We start from the raw sequence: 22759 nt of genomic DNA, 5'->3' as shown, positions 1-22759 counted from the left end.
CGTCTGTTGAAGCAGCCATCTTGGCACCTCCCTCAAAATGAATCAGTTATTCTGCGCTCTCGAATTAACAATGACCATCGCGAACGCACAAAGACTATAACTCTTAGCTAAGAATGACATATAGTTAATATACTGGCAAGTTCGATGTATTGGTACTAGCTAACATCACTCGGGAGCCCCAAGTTTGACTTTTTATTTAACTAGGCAAGTCAGTTGAGAACAAATTCTTACTTACAATGACGGCCTACCAAAAGACAAATGCCTCCTGCTGGGATTTACAATGTTTTAAATTAAAATATAGGACAATACAAACTTCACGACAAGAGGGACCTAAAACGACAACATAACACGGTAGCAACACAAAACAGGGTACAAACATTGTTGGGCACAGACAACAGCACAATGGGCAAGAAGGTAGAGACAACAATAGTACTGCTTTAATGATATGCTGCGGTTCGTAAGGATAGCGTAGCTAACACGTCAGCCAACGTAATATATTTGAAAAGTCAATGCTTTATTACATTGCTCAACCTTTCTTAACATTTGTCATAATTGTCAGCAATGAAATTGTATCCGATATCGTCGGACTTCGGCTACATATTTTCCACAATTTTCTTGAAATCTGAAACCGTTGTGAAGTCGCGCCCTTCTCTGAAGAATTAGCATTATGGCCCTAAAAGCACGTACATAGTGTGCACTGCTTGAATATTTGGCGTATTTAGTACGATATTCATGATATAACCAATAAGCATACTACATACTCAAATACGTCACAAATAGTATGGTTAGTGCAGTTAGTATAAGTATTCGAACACAGCTCGCGTTTAGCCTATCTTCATACTGTACTGTTCTTGTTGTGGTTTCGTTTTATCATTGTTAAAATCTTCATATACAGTCAATTATTAAAATGCATAATATACAAATATGAGCTGATAAGACTAAATGTATTTATCAAATGCGAAGGAAAAAAAGGCAAGCATACTGACATAGTTTAACCCTTCTCTGGTTCCGTACTCTTTACGACAATTGGGTCAATCATACGGCTTTCGTTCTGTTTATGATGCAGCATGAACGCTCCACTTGAATAAGACATGTGCTTTTGAATCGTTCTTTATTCCCCAGTGATGTGAATAGATTTTGATTTACTGTATATCAATTTAGATTCTGAATGTCGATTACTCCTTTCACAATGCACGAGAGACTTCTTCCAGCCTCTCCAAACTGGTACTCTTCGCGATGCAGTGACACGAATGACAAGGGTATATTGGCGTTTGGAGCTAAAAACACCATATATTTGGTTGACGTTACAGCATCATCCTCTACAGTTGTTGGTAAGTACCCTATTATTCTTATGTTAGCCATTGTGTGTTCTAGAAGTCAGTCAGTGGACATGTATCAAATAAACATGGCTAATTCTAATTTGTCTTGCTTTCAGGTGAACTGGTTGGCCACAGAGAGAGAGTGTCTGGCTTCTCATTCTGCCAGCATCCCGGCCAAAGCCATAATTGTGCCAGTACTTCTGATGATGGGACTGTTAAATTCTGGGACACAAATGAGAAGGTCCTGGTAAAGGAGCATAAAACTCACCAGGTAAGTTCCACTCTGAGACCTTTTTGAATAGTGTTGATTCCATCTTGTCTCTCTCTCCCAGGTATAAGATACAATACTTTGAAAAACTTTTTCTATGAGAAAATGTATCTAAGTCTATTATGTGTACAGAACACCATCACAGCCCTCCACTGGTCCCCTGGGGAAAAGAACCTTGTGGTGTCAGGGGATGAGAAGGGCATTGTGGTCTGCTACCAGTACAACACTGGTGAATCTCAAAGCTTCTTCCCCGAACCAAGGAATATCTTCTGCCTGTCCTGCTCCCCTCACAACTGGCACTATGTTGCTGTGGGGTATGATATTTAACCTCTAGTGGTGCATGCATGCACAATAATTGCTTATGCTGAGAAGTGTACATTTTAGGGCTGTCCATGACTAAAAAACATCTTGGTTGACCGAAAGTCGTCTGCTCAAAACGTGCATTTTTCCATGTAAATATACACCCTATGTGTTTTAATAAAATAAACAATATATGCAATGAGCAATCTGATGCTTTAAGCTCACTGTTTGATGAAATAAGACACAAATTACTCAAAGGGGAGCTAGAGATCAAGATAAACAGAAGAAGAAGAAAATGTAACAAGTCCCGACCATCCTCCCACTCCTACTGGCTTTCCCAAATTCTGTCGTTACTCTCCTGAAGTTGCTGGCAATAGGCTACACGAGGAGTCTGCAAACTTTCTCATGTGGAATGCCAATTTATCTTACAATTTCTATCAATCTGTGTGCCAGTTATGGTTTTCTCATGCATATTTTCGTGGAACAGTTTCATTGAATTTATAATAACGTCTTCGGTATTTCAACATCATTGTCATGTGGTTAATCAAAATACGATGAATATTATACAAACCCAAAAAGTAACTCCTATTGCCATTGCCAACTATGTAAAAAATTGCCTATAAAGCTAACAAATAAAAACATTCCAGCCTGCAGGTAGAAAATATCTTGAGTTTAAATATAAATATTCTATAAGTCAACGAACTTCAACTATTAACTTGGCTCTGGCCTGAAGCTCCTTGCAATCAGAAATATGTTCAGATCCCCAAATCGGCACATTTATATTCCTACATTTGTGCACCGGCCAGGTAGCCTATAGGCCTACTTCAAAGCGTAATCAGGTGTGCGTCCTTACTCAACATTGACAGGAGCGCTCCAAACAAAAGACTGACTAAATTGACAAAACTCATGAATGGAATGAAATTAACCAAAATGTGTTTCTTGTGTAGCATAAGTTGTGCGCTCTGCAAACAATGTGTCCACTCTGACAATGAGAACAGTAAAATACTGGAGTAATAATATATTTAATGCATTAACAGACATTACAGTAACCAAACAAACATTGTAGATGAGGAATTAACGGTAAATATACTACTGGCAATATATGTAATGGGGAATTAATGTACACTAACAATCAAACGCAAAACAGTTCACACAATGAAGTTATGAAACAATGAATGTGCACAATGGCTGGAAAGTGCATTCTGGAGAGAGATGTGCCTTGTGCAGCCACATTCCCCTTCTTGGACTGTCCCATCCCACAGCCTCCGCAATGGATTAGATCACTGAGATGGGCGTCAATAAGATGGGTGTCTCGTGTGCCATTAAAAACTAATATATATTGATATTTTCTACTGCTCGACAACAACAACAAAAATCTAGGTTGAAGTAATAAAATAAAAAAATTCAATAACAAAAAAATTCTAGGTTGACCAACAGCCTATCGACCCGTTAAATAATTGGGGTCAGCCCTAGTACATTTCACAGCATCCATCGATATGCATCACGAACAGAAAATACCAGTGACAAATTACTTCCCAGGAAAACATTACATATGGTTATGTATCTTAATCTCTCTTAGGTACAAAGATGGCATGATTGTGCTGATTGACGTCAGTAAGAAAGGTGAGGTGGTGCATCGTCTCCGTGGCCATGACGACGAGATCCACGCCCTGGCCTGGGCTCCACTACCCAATGAGGAGGTGCTTTACAGCAGAGTAGACGACAACACAGGTGGTGTGTTATGAAAGATGCTGTGCCGAGCCATCCTAAATGTATTCAGTCAGTGACAAGTGGCATGATGAGAGAACTATCTATTTTTAGTCATCAATGTTTTTAAGATATGTTTTACCCCTTTGTCCACCAATGTAAAGCCTAAGGCCAGAAACCTTGGTGTCTTTTTTTTTACCCTGACCTAAACCTCGAGCTGCATGCGAAGAAGGTTGTCCAGTCCTGCTCATCTAAGAAATATAGTTAAAGTCAAGTATTTTATTTCAGCCACTGATCTGGAGAAAGTTATACATGCTTTTATTTCCTCACACCTATATTACTGTAACTCAGTCAGAAATCACTCTGTCTATAGTAAGTTCAAAATGCAGCTTGGCTTTTAAGAAGCACTAGGAAGTGTAGCCATTACCATATCACACCTATTTTAGCTTCTCTTAGCTGGCTACCTACCTGTCACTTCGAAAATAATAGAAAATTGTACTACACGTTTAAGGCTTGTTTTAGCCTCATCCTATATCGGATCTTTTATCTCCCTACTAATCAGGAAGCAGCCGGAGATCCTCTGGCAAGGCACTGGCACTCATACATTAAAAGACACTGAAATCCTGATCATCTGTGGCAGACTATTCCAAAGTCTAGGTTGAAAACAGAGGGAGCTTTTGCCCTTTAGGGCCCCTAGACTTTTGAATGGTCTGCCAGAGGAGATCAGGATTTCAGTTTCTTTTAATGTATGAGTTTAATTAGCTTTTCTTTTTCATTGTCCTTTCTCTTGTCTTTTTGTTTCTTTGTTATTACTGTTTTATTATTATTTTATGCGAATCACTTTAATTTGTTACGTATAATTAAAATTATATTTTCAGAAACGACCAATGGGATGACCGAGGGCAAAGAAAAGGGATGTTATCTTGCATCTGGGAGCAAGGACCAGACCATAAGAATCTGGAGCACGCTGAAGGGCAAAGGTGAGACGATATCCTAACTGAGTTAACAACCTGCATCCTCCATAGCTCTATCTACGTGTCATACTACTATTGAGAGTTTGTGCAGTATGCTCTTTAAGAGGGTCCCATCTCTTGGAGTTAAAGATGATTATGTCTCTCTCTGTTAGGTGTGATGACCATGAAGCTACCGTTCCTGAAGAGACGAGGGACAGGGGTGGATCCTGCGGTCAAGGAGAGACTCTGGCTCACTGTGCACTGGCCCAAGGGGAAGCCAACGCAAGTCGTGTCAAGCTGCTTTGGGTATGAACTATAAAAACATAATTGAGGATGGTACAGTTAATTGTGATAAATATGTTTTAGTCGGTAACTCGCTAATACTTAATTATTTTGATCATTCGTTTTGCCCAGACTGTACTAACATCCCCCTGTATGTGAAGGGGTGAGCTGATCTTGTGGGACCTCACCAAGGGAGGCAAGCAGAAGTGGAGCCTGTTAGGAGCATCCTCAGAGGGCCAGAACCACAGCAGGATTGTGTTCAACATGAGCTCAGTGTGTGTTCAGGACAACAGAGAGCTCCTGCTCAGCACCTCAATGGACAGAGAGGTGAGATGAGTGTTAAACCCTCTCGATGTAGCTTTAGCAAGCAATTTACTGACTGTCTATTGACAACAGTGACACTTTGAGTATGGTGTGAAATTGGGCCCTATAAGTGGTCAATCAAACATGCGGTTTATGAGCAGTACTTAGCCTTCATATGTGCCGAGAGTGATTACAGAATTTCTCACAAATTTGCTTCTTATCATTATTCCAGATAAAATGCTGGGATCTGTCGTCGTTGGACTGCTGCTGGACCCTTCCCACCCTGGGGGGGTTTGTGTACACCCTGGCCTTCTCTCCTGTGGGTACGGGCTGCTTGGCCCTGGGGGTGGGAGACGGCATGATCCGCGTTTGGAGCACCCTCTCAATCCAGAACAAGTACGACACCAAGACCTTCTGGCAGGGCATCAAGTCCAAAGTCACAGCGGTAAGAGACTCTTAGGGCATATTGATATCAGTTATTGACTAATGGTTTATGGTAAAACTGAATATGGCTAGCGTGTGTGTGTGTTTGACAATTCTTTGTTCATTACAGTTGTCCTGGCATCCAACAAAAGAAGGATCCTTAGCTTTTGGAACCGATGACGGCAAAGTTGGCATTTACGATGCTTTCTCTAACAAGTAAAACTCTTCATCTACAACTCAAATCAAATCAAATTTATTTATATAGCCCTTCGTACATCAGCTGATATCTCAAAGTGCTGTACAGAAACCCAGCCTAAAACCCCAAACAGCAAGCAATGCAGGTGTAGAAGCACGGTGGCTAGGAAAAACTCCCTAGAAAGGCCAAAACCTAGGAAGAAACCTAGAGAGGAACCAGGCTATGTGGGGTGGCCAGTCCTCTTCTGGCTGTGCCGGGTGGAGATTATAACAGAACATGGCCAAGATGTTCAAATGTTCATAAATGACCAGCATGGTCGAATAATAATAAGGCAGAACAGTTGAAACTGGAGCAGCAGCACAGTCAGGTGGAAGTTGAAACTGGAGCAGCAGCATGGCCAGGTGGACTGGGGACAGCAAGGAGTCATCATGTCAGGTAGTCCTGGGGCATGGTCCTAGGGCTCAGGTCCTCCGAGAGAGAGAAAGAAAGAGAGAAGGAGAGAATTAGAGAACGCACACTTAGATTCACACAGGACACCGAATAGGACAGGAGAAGTACTCCAGATATAACAAACTGACCCCAGCCCCCGACACATAAACTACTGCAGCATAAATACTGGAGGCTGAGACAGGAGGGGTCAGGAGACACTGTGGCCCCATCCGAGGACACCCCGGACAGGGCCAAACAGGAAGGATATAACCCCACCCACTTTGCCAAAGCACAGCCCCCACACCACTAGAGGGATATCTTCAACCACCAACTTACCATCCTGAGACAAGGCTGAGTATAGCCCACAAAGATCTCTGCCACGGCACAACCCAAGGGGGGGGGCGCCAACCCAGACAGGATGACCACAACAGTGAATCAACCCACTCAGGTGACGCACCCCGTCCAGGGACGGCATGAGAGAGCCCCAGCAAGCCAGTGACTCAGCCCCTGTAATAGGGTTAGAGGCAGAGAATCCCAGTGGAAAGAGGGGAACCGGCCAGGCAGAGACAGCAAGGGCGGTTCGTTGCTCCAGAGCCTTTCCGTTCACCTTCCCACTCCTGGGCCAGACTACACTCAATCATATGACCCACTGAAGAGATGAGTCTTCAGTAAAGACTTAAAGGTTGAGACCGAGTTTGCGTCTCTGACATGGGTAGGCAGACCGTTCCATAAAAATGGAGCTCTATAGGAGAAAGCCCTGCCTCCAGCTGTTTGCTTAGAAATTCTAGGGACAATTAGGAGGCCTGCGTCTTGTGACCGTAGCGTACGTGTAGGTATGTACGGCAACTTTCTCTTAACTCTAGTATCTGAGATACTGTATGTTGGCGGTTTAATCAAATCCATACTGTTAGTGATTATCAACACTTTTCACCAAGATAATGACATTTAATATCTGTTATGACGTTAATGAAAGGTCTTTATTGTGTTGTTTCCAGGCCGCCTCAGGTATCCAGCACTTATCACAAAAAGACTGTGTACACATTAGCCTGGGGACCCCCAGTCCCTCCTCTGTCATTTGGTAAGCTCTTAATAAGTGTAAGTGTGTGTGTACTGTATGCTGAGCACCCTCTGACCCAGCAACTTCTCTGAGTGGACGTTGTGCCAAAGCCATGAGTCAGCAGAAAGCATGCATCTCTTGACACTTTTTTAAATATACTCCATAATTCAATGAGTTGCGAAAACAATTATCTCTCTCCCTGAGCCATTCATTGGGAAATGAAGATGGTGGAATGTACATTTTACCAGCTGCCGGCAGATTACATTTTGATTACCGTATCAGTCATTCAGTCTTTTGAAGCAGTAAACATAATTGCTCCTGTGAGAAAGATCTGCTGATGGTTTCTAAACCAACAAAGACCTGTTAATTTGTTTAGACACTTTCTGCTGGAAAGGCTCCAGAATGTCATGTGGACATTGAGATTGAGATGTGACGTCTTGAGGGTTATCAATAACTGATTAGTGTTGTCAGACTCTGCAACCATCAGATAATATACCATAATATACGCTGGATGAGTATGATTGTGTGTGAATAAGCAAGACAAGGGGGTGCTGGAACAGTGTATAAGAGTCAGCGTGTCATCCAGGTGGAACAGGAGACCGTCTGTCCTACAGCCTGTATAGCTGTGCTGGAGAGGGCATCATCCTACAGCATGACCCCTGGAAACTGGCGGGAGAGGCCACAGACATTGACAGGGTCATCAAGGACACCAACAGCATCAAGGTGAGATGGAAAGGCTATCTATATTTATGCATTTCCTTTTCAGCAAAATCCTCTACTTAATTCCTTAAGTATTTTACCCAATCACTGCATGTGGCAATGTGCAATTGAATATAATGTTGGTAATTTGAATAGGTTTTGAAGGTCATGTTCTCTTTTCTGCAGCACAAGCTGTCACCCCACACAGATCTCAGCTGGAAACCAGATGGTAAAGTCGTGGCCATCGGCAATGAGGACGGGTGAGTCCTCTCATTCCCTTAAACTGTGTATATAGGCCTGGAGAATTGCCTGGAACCAACTGTCGTCTAGAATGATTGAGTGCCTATCTAAAATAAGACTACAGCTGTAATGATGCATTTACTGTAATGTGGTAGATTTTATTTATGTATCCATTTACAGGAGGTCACAAAGTGCTTGAAATGATATGGGGCTAACTATATTTCCTGGCTTTGTCTCTTTCAGGTCTGTAGAGGTATACCAGGCTCTGACTCTCAAGCTGCTGTGTACCATCCAGCAGCACCATAAGATCATCAACGTGCTGCGCTGGCACCATGACCACAGTTCCCTGCCCGAGCTGCAGTACCTCCTGGCCTCTGGGTCCAGCAACGCCTTGGTCTATGTCCACGACCTCCGCACTGTCATAGGTGAAGAGAGTTCCCCAGGGGTGTATTCTAAGAGCTGAATCTTATTTTGAGATCTGAGTGTTTAACTTAAATATTCTATTGATATGTTGTCTGATCTGTGTGAAAGACAAGTGTGCATATCTCAAGGTATGATGCAGTGAGGGTAATATGGGATGTAGAGACAGCAGTAGGCCAGCGGAGGTCTCCATTGTGAACGGTATCTATGATAACTAATGGCCTTGGAAGATGTTTTTGCTATGCAGGAGTTAGCCATTTCTGGTTAATTTCACAGTATTTTGAAGTGGTCACTGTTTTTCTTTGTTCAGAGACTCCTCCAGAGATTCCCGTTGTGATGAGCGAGGCGTATCGGAGCCTGGCGGGTCACACAGCCAAGATCACTGGCCTGGCCTGGAGTCCCCACCACGATGGGAGACTGGTCACTGTCTGTTACGACGGTACAGCACAGGTCCGTCCCAATGTGTTATTTACCTAACGACAGCTACACGGACCCAGCCTTTACACCTTTTACTAGTGCCTACTGTTTTCTTCCATGTGGTTCTATATAGTGATGGGGGGAAAATTGATATAGTTGCATGTCGCAATATTATTTTGATCGATTTTATTATATCGATACATGGACTCCAAGTATTGTTTCTTTTTTGTTGATGCTAGGTAGCGTTTGCTAGTGCTAGTTGGCTGTACCTGTGCCATTTATAGCAAATTAAATCTATATGGTCCCCAGGTGTGGGACGTGCAGAAGGAGGAGGGGCTGTGCAACTACAGGGGTCACAGGGGCCGGCTGCTGTGTGTCCAGTGGTCTCCTGTGGACCCGGACCTGGTCTGGACGGGAGCAGATGACTTCACTGTGCAGGAGTGGGCTGTGTCCAAGCAGGAATTCACCAAGCCCCCCAAAAGTAACAGAACATTTTTTTTATTTCTAGGTTTATTCACAACGTTGCTTTTTAGAATGTTGCTGGTTGTGTAAATGGTCAACATTTGATCATTTTCATATTTGATTGTAAAGATCCATAACATTTAGAGTGCAGTGCAATGAATTGTATATTGTTCTAATGATAATACAAAGGTAAACATGTATTTCTCTTCTTAGCGAAAAAGACACTTGACCAAGTTAAGGCCAAGTTAAAGGCCAAGAAGAAGAAGAAGGCAACTGGGAAAGGAGGAGCAAAGGCGGAGGAGAGCTTGTCTCTAATTGGAGAGGGGAATAAAGGAGGGGCGTCCCCGGCACCAGGAGAAAGACCATCTGACAACGAGGAGGAGGAGGAGGAGGAGGGGAGCGAGACCACTAGCATCTCCTCAGTGACAGGTAGCACTGCAGTCATGTCCAATCTACTATTACATTCAGTCTGTCTCAATCCAGTCATCTCCTTCAATTGCATCTGCCATATGCAATCCTTAAATAATGACAATGTCATACAGCTCACACATACTACTCTTTTTTATTTTAGTCTCTTCATCCAGTAATCAGATGGACAGACCTGTGATGGAGAAAGTACAAAATGGAGGGAAATCCTTACTCACTGTAAAGAAAGAAATTAAAAAAGTGGAGAAAACAGGTACTGTATGGAATTCTATCAAAATACACAAAGAAAATTGTTCATAGGGCACAGAGTTTTTCCTAACCACGTGAACTAACCAAGAAAAACATAGGGCCCTTTATTAAATGACAAGTGTAGGTATCCGTCTCCATCCACTCCAACCCCTCTTGCGGTCTGTCTTTCCTCCAGAGGTGACTCTGAAGAAGAGGAAACCTCGCTCCATGCTGCCCCTCAGTACCTCCATGGACCACCGCCCCAGAGAAGACCTCCAGCAGGACTGTCTCAACCTGGCAACAGTCAGGCACTCTGAGGGTGAGACTCAATCCATCCTTATCAAGATTAGACATGTAGCCCAGTAGCTACACCTTTTGAGGACCTATATCAGGGATCATCAGCTAGATTCAACTGTGGGACGATTTATTTGGGGGTCGGGGGCCAGAACATAATTACAAATAGGTGGTAGACTGCAAATTGACTGCAAGAAGCCCAAACAGTTATTTTTGACTAAAAGGTAATCATTTCACTTACATTTGTATACAATCACGTGTCTCTCTCTATTATGCGTAGGAATATATATATATATATATAGGAACAGATTTCTTAAATTAAAATCACTTGGTGCTGATTTCCTGGTGTTTTTAGTCTGTTTTTTTGCTCAGAACTTAGGGGGCCAAATAAACCCCAGTTGGGGAACCCTGACCAAAACAATGAACATGTACTCAACTATTCTTTCCTGACTACATTTTTATGTGTAGGTGCCGGGATAAAAAAAAAGCACCAGGATTTGTCTTTATTTAAGTCTGCATCATAAGATTCATGAGACATGGTCCAGAAAGATAAGTGGTAATTTTTTTTCTGTCCTCCATAGAGCAGCGTTTGACTCTGACCCTGTCTTTGTCCATCCCTGTCTGTCCTCAGCCTCTCCAGCCCACTGTGTCCCAGGCCTGGGAGATCACATCCAACTGGGTCTGTTCGCAGACAGAGATGCCCTCTATAGGATGTTCCAAGAGGAGGGTGAGTACACTAACTTATGTTGTATTATATGATTGTTATTACACGTTCATAGCGATTACATACTTTTTTAACACTTTAACCTCTAGCGTCGAGCAATCCCGTATCCGGGAGCGTAATTATAGCCTCAAGCTCATTACCATAACGCAACGTTAACTATTCATGAAAATCGCAAATGAAATGAAAGAAATATATTCACTCACAAGCTTAGCCTTTTGTTAACAACACTGTCATCTCAGATTTTCAAAATATACTTTTCAACCATAGCTACACAAGCATTTGTGTAAGAGTATTGATAGCTAGCATAGCATTAAGCCTAGCATTCAGCAGGCAACATTTTCACAAAGGCAAGAAAAGCATTCAAATAAAATCATTTACCTTTGAAGAACTTCGGATGTTTTCAATGAGGAGACTCTCAGTTAGATAGCAAATGTTCAGTTTTTCCAAAAAGATTACTTGTGTAGGAGAAATCGCTCCGTTTTGTTCATCACGTTTGGCTAAGAAAAAAATCTGAAAATGCAGTCTCTACAAAGCCAAACTTTTTACCAAATTAACTCCATAATATCGACAGAAACATGGCAAACGTTGTTTAGAATCAATCCTCAACGTGTTTTTCACATATCTATTCGATGATAAATCATTCGTGGCAGCTGTGTTTCTCCTCAAAGCAAACGAAAAATACACACAGCTGGAGATTACGCAATAATTGCAACGGAGGACACCAAGCGGCCACCTGGTAGATGTAGTCTCTTAAGGTCAATCTTCCAATGATTTGCCTACAAATACGTCACAATGCTGTCGACACTTGGGGAAACGACAGAAAGTCTAAGCTCATTCGTGACCCATACACAGCCATATAAGGAGATATTGGAACACAGCGCATTCAAAATCTGGGGCACTTCCTGTATGAAATTTCATCTTGGTTTCGCCTGTAGCATTAGTTCTGTGGCACTCACAGACAATATCTTTGCCGTTTTGGAAACGTCAGAGTGTTTTCTTTCCAAAGCTGTCAATTATATGCATAGTCGAGCATCTTTTCGTGACAAAATATCTTGTTTAAAACGGGAACGGTTTTTTATCCATAAATTAAAAGAGTGCCCCCTATATCCAAGAAGTTAATAGCACTTATTATAACACTTTCATAATACATATACATGTGTTATAATGCTTTCTCTGTGTCTGTGTGTACATGTATGTGTGTGTATATACAGTACCAGTCAAAAGTTTGGACACCTACTCATTCCAGGGTTTTTCTGTATTTTTACTATATTCTACATTGTACAATAAGAATGAAGACATCAAAACTATGAAATAACATGAAGTAACCCACTTTAAAAAAAAAAATGTTTTAAACTAATCAAAATGTATTTTAGAATCTTCGAATTAGACACCCTTTGCATTGATGACAGCTTTGCACACTCTTGGCAATTCTCTCAACCAGCTTCACCTTGAATGCTTTTCCAACAGTCTTGAAGGAGTTCCCACATGCTGAGCACTTGTTGGCTGCTTTTCCTTCACTCTGCGTTCCAACTCATCCCAAACCATCTCAATTGGGTTGAGGTGGGTGACTGGAGGCCAGGTCATCTGATGCAGCACTCCATAACTCTCCTTCTTGGTCAAATAGCCCTTACACAGCCTGGGGGAGTGTTGGATCTTTGTCCTGTTGAAAAACAAGTGATAGTTCCACTAATCGCAAACCAGATGCGATGGCATATCGCTGCAGAATGCTGTGGTAGCCATGCTGGTTGTGTGCCTTGAATTGGAAATAAATAAATCCCAAAAGCAAAGCACACCATCACACCTCCACTTCCATGCTTCACGTTTGGAACCACACATGCGGATATCATTCGTCCACCTACTCTGTGTCTCACAAAGACTCATCAGACCAAAGGACAGATTTCCACCGGTCTAATTTCCATTTCTTGGCCCAAGCAAGTCGTGTTTCTTGGCCCAAGCAAGTCTCTTCTTCTTATTGGTGTCCTTTAGTAGTGGTTTCTTTGAAGTGATCGATCATGAAGGCCTGATTCACACAGTTTCCTCTGAACAGTTGATGTGAAGGTTACTTGATCTCTGTGAATAATTTATTTGAGCTGCAATTTCTTAGGCTGGTAAAGTCTGCAGCAGTGGTAACTCTGGGTCTGCCTTTCCTGTGGCAGTCCTCATGAGAGCCAGTTTTATCATAGCGCTTGATGGTTTTTGCGACTGCACTTGAAACTTACAAAATTCTTGAAGTGTTCCACAGTGACTGACCTTCATGTCTTGAAGTAATGATGGACTGTCATTTCTCTTTGCTTATTTGAGCTGTTATTGCCATACTGTGGACTTGGTCTTTTACTAAATAGGGCTATGTTCTGTATACCATCCCTACCTTGTCACAACACAACTGATTGGCTCAAACGGATTAAGAAGGACATACATTTCACAAATGAACTTTTAACAAGGCACACCTGTTAATTGAAATGCATTCCAGGTGGCTACCTCATGAATTTGGTTAAGAGAATGCCAAGTGTCCAAAGCTGTTAAGGCAAAGGGTGGCTTCTTTGAAGAATCTCAAATGAAAAATTATTATATATTTAGTTTTAAAACTTTTTTTGTGGGGGGTTACTACCTGATTCCATATGTGTTATTTCATAGTTTTGATGTGTTCACTATTATTCTACAATGTAGAAAATAGTAAAAATAAAGAAAAACCCTTGAATGAGTAGGTGTCCAAACTTATGACTGGTACTGTGTGTGTATATATATATATATATATATATATTACACACATGGAATCAGGTAGTAACCCACCCCAAAAAGCGTTAAATCTAAGTATATTTTTCATTTGAGATTCTTCAAAGAAGCCACCCTTTGCCTTGACAGCTTTGGACACTTGGTATTCTCTTAACCAAATTCATGAGGTAGCCACCTGGAATGCATTTCAATTAACAGGTGTGCCTTGTTATTTATATATATGTGTGTGTGTGTGTGTGTGTGTGTGTATATATTTCACACACTCTACATGACCATAAAGTATGTGGACAACTAGTGTGGATGAAATGGCCAATTCCCCTCATTTGAAAGGGTGTCTATAAACCTTACTGTATATACAGTGCATTTGGAAAATATTCAGACCCCTTCCCTTCAACATTTTGTTACGTTACACCTGTCTGTATAACGTCCCACAGTTGACGGTACATGTCAGAGTAAAAACCAAGCCATCAGGTCGAAGGAATTGTCGGTAGAGCTCCAAGATAGGATTGTGTCGAGGCACAGACCTGGGGTAGGGTACCAAATAATATCTGCAGCGTTGATGGTCCCCAAGGACACAGTGCCCTCCATCATTCTTAAATGGAAGAAGTTTGGAAACACCATGACTCTTCCTAGAGTTGACTGTCTGGCCAAACTGAGCAATCAGGGGAGAAGGGCCTTGGTCAGGGAGGTGACCAAGAACCCGATCGTCACTCTGATAGAGCTCCAGAGTTCCTCTGTGGAGAAGGGGGAACATTCCAGAAGGACACCCATCTCTGCAGCACTTCACCCATCAGTCCTTTATGGTAGAGTGGCCAGACGGAAGGCACTCCTCAGTAAAAGGCACATGACAGCCTGCTTGGAGTTTGCCAAAAGGCACCTGAAGAAACTCAGACCATGAGAAACAAGATGATCTGGTCTGTTGAAACCAACATTGAACTCTTTGACCTGAATGCCAAGCGTCATATCTGGAGGAAACCCGGCACCATCCCTACGATGAAGCATGGTGATGGAAGCATCATGCTATGTGGATGTGTTTCAGCCTCAGGGACAAGGATACTAGTCAGGACCGAGGCAAAGATGAACAGAGTCAAGTACAGAGAGATCCTTGATGAAAACCTGCTCCAGAGCACTCAGGACGTCAGACTGGGGTGAAGATTCATCTTCCAACAGGACAACGACCCTAAGCACACTGAGGCTAGGAAACGTTGTCACCACCGATAAATCCACTATAGTTGAAAATTTCAATAAGCATTTTTCTACGGCTGGACATACTTTACACCTGGCTACCCCTACCCCAGTCAACTGCCCTGCAACCCCCCACAGCAACTCGCCCAAGCCTCCCCATTTCTCCTTCACCCAAGTCCAGATAGCTGATGTTCTGAAAGAGCTGCAAAATCTGGACCCCTACAAATCAGCCAGGCTAGACAATCTGGACCCTCTCTTTCTAAAATGATCTGGCAAAATTGTTGCAACCCCTATTTACTAGCCTGTTTAACCTCTCTTTCGTATTGTCTGAGATTCCCAAAGATTGGAAAGCTGCCACAGTCATCCCCCTCTTCAAAGGGGGTAACACTCTAGACCCAAACTGCTACAGACTTATATCTATCCTACCCTGCCTTTCTGAGGTTTACGAAAGTTAACAGATCACCGACCATTTCGAATCCCACCGTACCTTCTCCTCTATGCAATCTGTTTTCAGAGCTGGTCATGGGTGCACCTCAGCCACGCTCAAGGTCCTAAACGATATCATAACCGCCATCGATAAGAGACATTACTGTGCAGCCGTATTCATCGACCTGGCCAAGGCTTTCGACTCTGTCAATCACCACATTCTTATCGGCAGACTCAACAACCTTGGTTTCTCAAATTACTACCTCGCCTGGTTCACTAACTACATCTCAGGTAGAGTTCAGTGTGTCAAATCGGAGGGCCTGTTGTCCGGACCTCTGGCAGTCTCTATGGGGGGAGGGTTCAATTCTCGTGCCGACTCTCTTCACTGTATACATCAATGATGTCGCTCTTGCTGCTGGTGATTCTCTGATCCACCTCTACACAGACGACACCATTCTGTATACTTCTGGCCCTTCTTTGTTAACCGTGTTAACTAACCTCCAGACGAGCTTCAATGCCGTACAACTCTCCTTCCGTGGCCTCCAACTGCTCTTAAACGCAAGTAAAACTAAGTGCATGCTCTTCAACCGTTCGCTACATGCACCTGCCTGCCCGTCCGTCCAGCATCACTACTCTGGACGGTTCTGACAACTACAAATACCTAGGTGTCTGGCTAGACTGTAAACTCTCATTCCAGACTCACATTAAGCATCTCCAATCCAAAGTTAAATCTAGAATCGGCTTCCTATTTCGCAACAAAGCATCCTTCACTCATGCTGCCAAACATACCCTCATAAAATGGACCACCCTACCGATACTCAACTTCGGCAACGTAATTTACAAAATAGCCTCCAACAGTCTACTCAACAAATTGGATGTAGTCTATCACAGTGCCATCCGTTTAGTCACCAAAGTCACATATACTACCCACCACTGCAACCTGTACACTCGTTGGCTGGCCCTCGCTTCAAACTCGTCGCCAAACCCATTTGCTCCATGTCATCTACAAGTCTTTACTAGGTAAAGCTCCGCTCTATCTCAGCTCACTGGTCACCATAGCAGCACCCACTCTTAGCACGCGCTCCAGCAGGTATATCTCACTGGTCACCCCCAAAGCTAATTCCTCATTTGGCTGCCTTTCCTTCCAGTTCTTTGCTGCCAATGACTGGAACGAACTGCAAAGATCACTGAAGCTGGAGACTCATCTCTCCCTCACTAGCTTTAAGCACCAGCTGTCAGAGCAGCTCACAGGTCACTGCACCTATACATAGCCCATCTGTAAATATCCCATCCAACTACCTCACCTCAATACTGTTATTTATATATCTTGCTCCTTTGCACCCCAGTATCTCTACTTGCATATCTATCCCTCCAGTGTTTAATTTGTATATTGTAATTACTTCGCCACCATGGCCTATTTATTGCCTTAACTCCCTTATCTTACCTCATTTGCACACACTGTAGATAGACTTTTTCTACTGTATAATCGACTGTATGTTTGTTTATTCCATGTGTAACTAACTCTGTGTTGTTGTATGTGTCGAACTGCTTTGCTTTATTTTGGCCAGGTCGCAGTTGTAAATGAGAACTTGTTCTCAACTAGCCTACCTGGTTAAATAAAATAAATAAACACAGCCAAGACAATGCATGAGTTGCTTCGGGACAAGTCTCTAAATGTCCTTCAGTGGCCCAGCCAGAGCCAAGACTTGAACCCAATTGAGCATCTCTGGAGAGACCTGGAAATAGCTGTGCAGCGACGCTACCCAGGATCTGCAGAGAAAAATGGGATCCCCAAATACAGGTGTACAAAGCTTGTAGCGTCATACCCAAGAACACTGAAGGCTGTGATCGCTGCCAAAGGTGCTTCAACAAAGTACTGAGTAAAGGGGCTGAATATTTATGTAAATAAGTTATTTCTGTATTTTTTTTTGTAATAAATGTTGTTACATTTCTAAACCTGTTTCCGCTTTGTCATTGTGGGGTGTGTTGTGTGTAGATGTAAATTTCTTTAATCCATTTTAGAGTATAGCTGTAACGTAACAAAATGTTGATAAAGTGAAAGGGACTGAATACTTTCCGACTGCACTGTGCGTGTGTGTGTGCGCGGATAAAAGGTGACTGACAAATCACTTCCATTCTTCTTATGTTGTGGTGTCCCTTTGAATCCTGTAGAGGAGGGCCATGTGGAGGCAGGTCACTATGAGTCTGCGGTGTACCTGAGACTATGGAAAGGTGACATCGCTGGAGCTCTGCAGGTGGCCACTGAGAAAGGAGAGCTGAGTGATCACCTGCTCTCAGTTGCACCTATGGGTAAAGGGCACTAATTTTAATTGTAAAATGGTTTTATTTCTTTAATATTTATTCCATTTTAGAATGCATATTTTGAATATTAAGTTGTTCTGATTCAACAACCAACTAGTCAATTTAGTTCGTTTTTGATTAGTATAATTTTTTTGTTCTCTTGCTCTTTGACATGGTGAAGTACTGTATGAATGGATGCATGCAGGTGTGTAATGACACCTGTGAAACCCTCTCAGCTGGTTACCAGGTGTGGCTGAAGACCGTGGAGGTCTATGTGAAGCAGCTGTGTCTTCAGGAGCAGTTCCTCAAGGCTGCCTCCCATCTTCTCTCCATCAACAAGGTCTACGAGGCCATCGACCTCCTCAAGTCCCACCAGCTCTACAGGTCATTCAGCAGACACACACGTTCGTCTGTTTATTTTACACATAAATGATGAAATAAAGAATAAAAAAGTTAGTGTTGTAGGAGGAGGATCCATTAGAGTAACTTCTAAGTGGTAGGATTTTAGATTGTGCTACCTGTGACTGATCTATCAATGGGAGTGATCATTGTAATCTCTAAGCTGTGAGTGAAATGTTTGTGCTTTCTCAGGGAGGCCATAGCCTTGGCCAAGGCTAGGCTGCAGCCAGATGACCCTGTGCTCAAGAAGCTCTACACCACCTGGGCAGCTGTGCTGGAGAAAGACGGCCACTTGTCTACTGCTGCTAAATGGTAATTAAGACTAACCTTTACCTATTTTCATTAATAAAACTGTGTCTTGGTGTAAAAGTGCACTGTGCAATGCAGGTGGAGTAAAATCTGGTTCCTCGAAATAGCTGACTTGATGCTAAAGGAACTTGCTGTGTATTTATCACTCAGTTATCTCGCCGTGGACTCCAGCTTCGACGCAGCCAAAGTCATCGCCAAGAAAAACGACCCTGTCTCACTGAAGACGGCCGCTAGTCTGGCGAGGATCGCTGGCGAAAGCGACTTGTCCTATTCACTCTCCCTGAGATGTGCAAAAGACCTGGCGTCCTCTCAGGATTGGCTGGGAGCACAGCAACTCCTCAGCACACATGAGAGCCTATTGGTAAGTTGCCCTGAACTGGCCGATGCTTATAGATGAAGATGCTTATAGATGAAGATACTATATATAGTCCCATTGATTAGCTATAGATGATGGTCAGATAAGAGTTGCGTGTTGATGTTCATGCTTTATCTATACTGTCCCCCTCTGCTATAGGCCCACCGGTTACATTACTGCACTATTGAGCTGCTCACTGTGAGTCTAACAGGGACCGACATAGTGACTTGGACCTGTTCCTCCATCCATCCCTGGTCTGCTCCCTGTAAGAATCAAGATGGCTTCCTGGCTACCCTGAGGGCTGTGTGGGAGAGAGGGTTTGCTGTCTCCCCCAGCAACCCAGAGATACTCAAAGATCTTCACCAACAACTGAAGGCTATAGAGAATCCTCAGACAACACCTAACGTTCCTATGAAACAGGTAGGTCATCAGTGGACAGAGGCTGGGCTGGGGTGAAATTATTCTGCTGATGAGATGGAGAGATATTGACAGATCTTAATCTGAAAATGTAAGTTTGTAGACATTTAGGAGAAGATCTACTCTGTAGACAGTGGTGCCTCTGCCTGTGTTTTCATCTGAACCCACTGTAAATGCTCTTGTCCCCCTCCAGCTTCTGATCCAGCTGTCCCTTGACCTGACCCTGGGTGCAGTGAGCTGGTTGCTAGGTGACTGGGGGGCGGCCCTAGAGAAGCTGTTGCAGGGCGTGTCCAGAGGGAATGAGGCGGGTCACTTCTTGCTGATGTCAGAGACGTGTAGGCTGCTGTTTCCTCAAGGTGACTCAACATCTTAGTTTACCCATCTTTATTATCCATGGCAAGGATTACACACTGACACATAAGAATATAAATGTATACAATGGATTATTTTTTGCACATATACTGTATTTGTACAGTACCTTCAATTTAGAAATGCTACCATAGAGCAATGTCCAATACATATAATGTTAACAGGTATTATTTTTTTTCATACAACAGCCATTCTCTTCAGTCTTATACAAAATCCATAAACCAATCTTATACAGTTGGTGACCCAGAATGGTTAGTAAGTTAAACATTGTTTTACTGTAATATAATTCATTGATAACATGTTTAATATGGATTTTAATGGTGGAAGAGGCATGGCAGCTTCAGAGATCTCCTTAGATGCACTCCAGCCTGTGCCGTGTCGATGGACATCCCAGTCAATGGACATCCTAGTATAGGAGCGGCCCCAGGGAAGTGTCCACCTCCTCCAATACCGTAGTGTTCAGAGTTGCAGCCAGTTGGTTTAATCCCAGAGCAGATGGCCATGGCTGCTCGTTCATTATTGATCGCACTGAATGTGATGACGCCAGGCTTAAACTAATTTCTTGGCTTGGGTCCATAAAAGTCTCTGGTGTGTCTGTGGTTGTAAATAAGAATGACTGGTCCTCTGTTGCAAGACCCTACATTGTATATCACCGGGTAACACTTGAAGAGTTGGTTTCCCTTTTGAAGGGTGAGGAAGTGTCTCTGTGTGGTAGAGCAGGATGGAGACCAGGTTCCAGTGTTCAATAGGAGTTGTTAGGGACCTGCTTCACTGACATGTCCTCAGCCATGATGTCATAATACCCAGGGCTCTTGGAAGTTGTTGGTGCTTGCGCCCTCTGGTGTTCCAAAAGTGGCCCAGTTCCCCTCTCCGTCTTGGCGGTTTGTTTTTATTTTATTTAACTAAGAAAGTCTGTTAACATTCTTATTTAAAATGACGGCCAAACCCTAGGGTTGCTGCCCTGCTGGCTGGACCAGCGGTTGCCTACCTCGCACTTCCCGTAAATGTTGTTCTCGTGCATGCGCGCCACAAGTGTCCAGCTGCCAGTGGTGGTCATATCACTGAAGGTCTGGTATATGATCCCACTTGCTGTGTTCAGGTAATACAGCCCATCTTCATGTTGGTCATATCGGTCCCTTATTTCTTTGCAGCTTCTGGCAATGGCTTCTGTTTCAAAGCCAGTTCTGGCCACTGCATGCCTGTCCTCCTGTACTGCTTGTGCAAGTTGAGGCAGTGAAGTGAAATGTGTTGTAAGTCTGTCTACGTGTTATATATTGAAAACATCAGTAGAGGGGGATCATCTACAGGAGAACACAGAGAAATGTCTGAGTCTCTGACTATAGGAGGTTCTGTTTGTGTTCAAGTCTTGGCAATAATTTTATGTATACCCATGTCTTATCCATATGCTCTTATTTCCCATGTCTGAGAGGGAACTGAAAAGAAAGCTATAAGGATTTACTGTAATGGCATTTACTGGAAAGTACTAGCCCATCTCAGCAAAATTGTGTTGATAACAAGAATGGTAAAACAGCTAAACAATGATAAGCCTAGTTGATTATCAATAAAATTCACAAGAGGCCTCACATTTGATAAAATGTACTGTTATACTTTTAATCTGTGTGAATTAGTCCATTCCAGGAAAAAAGGCCCAACCCTTTAACTGCAGTTGTACTTCTTTTTTTTTTTTTTTTAATGTGCACAGCCTGGTGACAACAGGGCAATCTGTGCCTACAGTACTCAATATCACTGGAAGTGTGGACACTTACGCTGTATGGTCCTCGTCTTTCAAATGTATGAAATAAATGCATCCTTTAAACCAATGTGAAATTCTCATATTAATTCTACTCTTTCTCTGCAGGTATCGACTCCATCTCAGAACACAAAAAGATGGTGGACCCCTCGGATGAGAAGGCCTTGGCTGCAGCTCGGAGCCTGGAGGCGTTTGTGTGTTACCAGGACCTCTACCACATGTGGTGGAGCCTCAGCACTAACACAGCAGGAGCTCAGAGAGACACGACTAATGGACTGCACTCAGCCAGCGAGAACCACATCAATGGATTAGACGGCCACGTTACTGACACTCCAAATGGAGATGGGATGGGATGGTGTGTGAGCGCTCAGAATGGAGACGTGAAGATGGGAGTGTGTGTGAACGCTTGCCAGGTGCTGCTGTCTGAGCCCCACGCAACCTGCCAGGCCACACAGAGGGCTATAGCAAAGATCCAGCAGAGACTGGCCTCCATGGTGCACCAGCACAGCCAAACCCAGGAGACTAAAGCCAGCCATGGGGAGGGACAGACTGAAAAGCCCACCTCGGCCCAGGGCTCCACTCCAACAGACAGCCAAGAGTCCACTGATGCAGGACAAGGGTACAGCATATTTTTTCTAATTGTGTCTTTGGACATTCGAGTTAGCTGTTTAGACTATAAAGACAACTGCAATAATTTGTTACAAGTTATGATTGTTTTTCAGAGCTGACACTGAATCTCTACCCTGCTTGATTGCCATGGTTTCTGAGCACCACAAAGAGTTGGCTGACATCCCAGAACATGTCAAAGTAAGACACCCTCATACTTTTTTACTGAACTTTTTCCTGGTGCCATTGTCTTTAAAATATTTTATTTTATTTCAGAAATATCCATACCCAGATGTTCTGGAGTGCTGCTTAGTTCTGCTCTATTTGAGTAAGAGTTCCGATCTTGTTCCTGATCACCTAAAGAATGAAGCAGTGGCCTTGATCCGCAAGTATGGAGCTTCCTCTCTCCGCAAAGCCGCCCAGCGATTCCTATCTTAATGGTTATTTTTCTTCAGTCTGAACAAAGTCAATGTAAAATGCACATCAATAAACATTTTCACTAAGCTAAGTCTGATTTACTATACATGGGTATATGAATACCAGCCTTCAAATAAATTTGTATAGATTCAGAAGTAGGATTTTAGTTCAATGTCTTTGCACTGCTGGGGGCCTAGGCCCACTCAATTGTGTACATTACCGTGGTTAGAGTATCCCTCGATCATAGGACCTGATGTCTAGTAAAGCTCTAAATAAAAATTCCAGGTCACACAGCAAAATATTTAGGAGCATGTGAGAATTGGTTGCATGTCTGGCTCTGTCACA

At 43.1% G+C, this 22759-nt stretch overlaps 1 protein-coding gene across 2 annotated transcripts; it reads left to right on the top strand.

Annotated features, from left to right (window-relative positions):
• The first annotated feature begins 25 nt into the window (after positions 1–25).
• On the top strand, positions 26–22500 carry gemin5 (gem (nuclear organelle) associated protein 5). Of its 2 annotated transcripts, none has more exons than XM_024393960.2 (28): positions 26–1331; positions 1436–1590; positions 1720–1901; positions 3467–3618; positions 4473–4574; positions 4721–4853; positions 4991–5156; positions 5365–5577; positions 5686–5771; positions 7176–7258; positions 7824–7960; positions 8123–8196; positions 8420–8601; positions 8907–9046; positions 9323–9494; positions 9689–9904; positions 10047–10154; positions 10326–10448; positions 11055–11150; positions 17664–17801; positions 18029–18176; positions 18384–18503; positions 18651–18861; positions 19015–19275; positions 19466–19628; positions 21500–22010; positions 22114–22198; positions 22274–22500. In XM_024393960.2, the coding sequence occupies exons 1-28, from the start codon at positions 1169–1171 to the stop codon at positions 22433–22435; spliced, it is 4482 nt and encodes a 1493-aa protein (XP_024249728.1). In that variant the 5' UTR covers positions 26–1168; the 3' UTR covers positions 22436–22500. The 2 variants fall into 2 exon arrangements, with proteins under 2 accessions (XP_024249728.1, XP_024249727.1); XM_024393959.2 differs by having other exon boundaries at positions 3467–3621.
• Positions 22501–22759: the final 259 nt, after the last annotated feature.

This window comes from Oncorhynchus tshawytscha, linkage group LG30 (assembly GCF_018296145.1).
Source record: "Oncorhynchus tshawytscha isolate Ot180627B linkage group LG30, Otsh_v2.0, whole genome shotgun sequence".
Lineage (NCBI taxonomy): Eukaryota > Metazoa > Chordata > Actinopteri > Salmoniformes > Salmonidae > Oncorhynchus > Oncorhynchus tshawytscha.
Note: the sequence above shows the minus strand (reverse complement) of the source record. Positions and strands in the feature narration are given on the sequence as shown.

Excerpts from the sequence above, each read along its gene's own strand:
- gemin5 (XM_024393959.2), top strand. The coding sequence starts at position 1,169 with ATGTCGATTACTCCTTTCACAATGCACGAGAGACTTCTTCCAGCCTCT. Across the intron at positions 3,622-4,472 it reads AGTAGACGACAACACAGGTG|AAACGACCAATGGGATGACC; the intron begins GTGTGTTATGAA and ends TTATATTTTCAG. Across the intron at positions 5,578-5,685 it reads TCAAGTCCAAAGTCACAGCG|TTGTCCTGGCATCCAACAAA; the intron begins GTAAGAGACTCT and ends TGTTCATTACAG.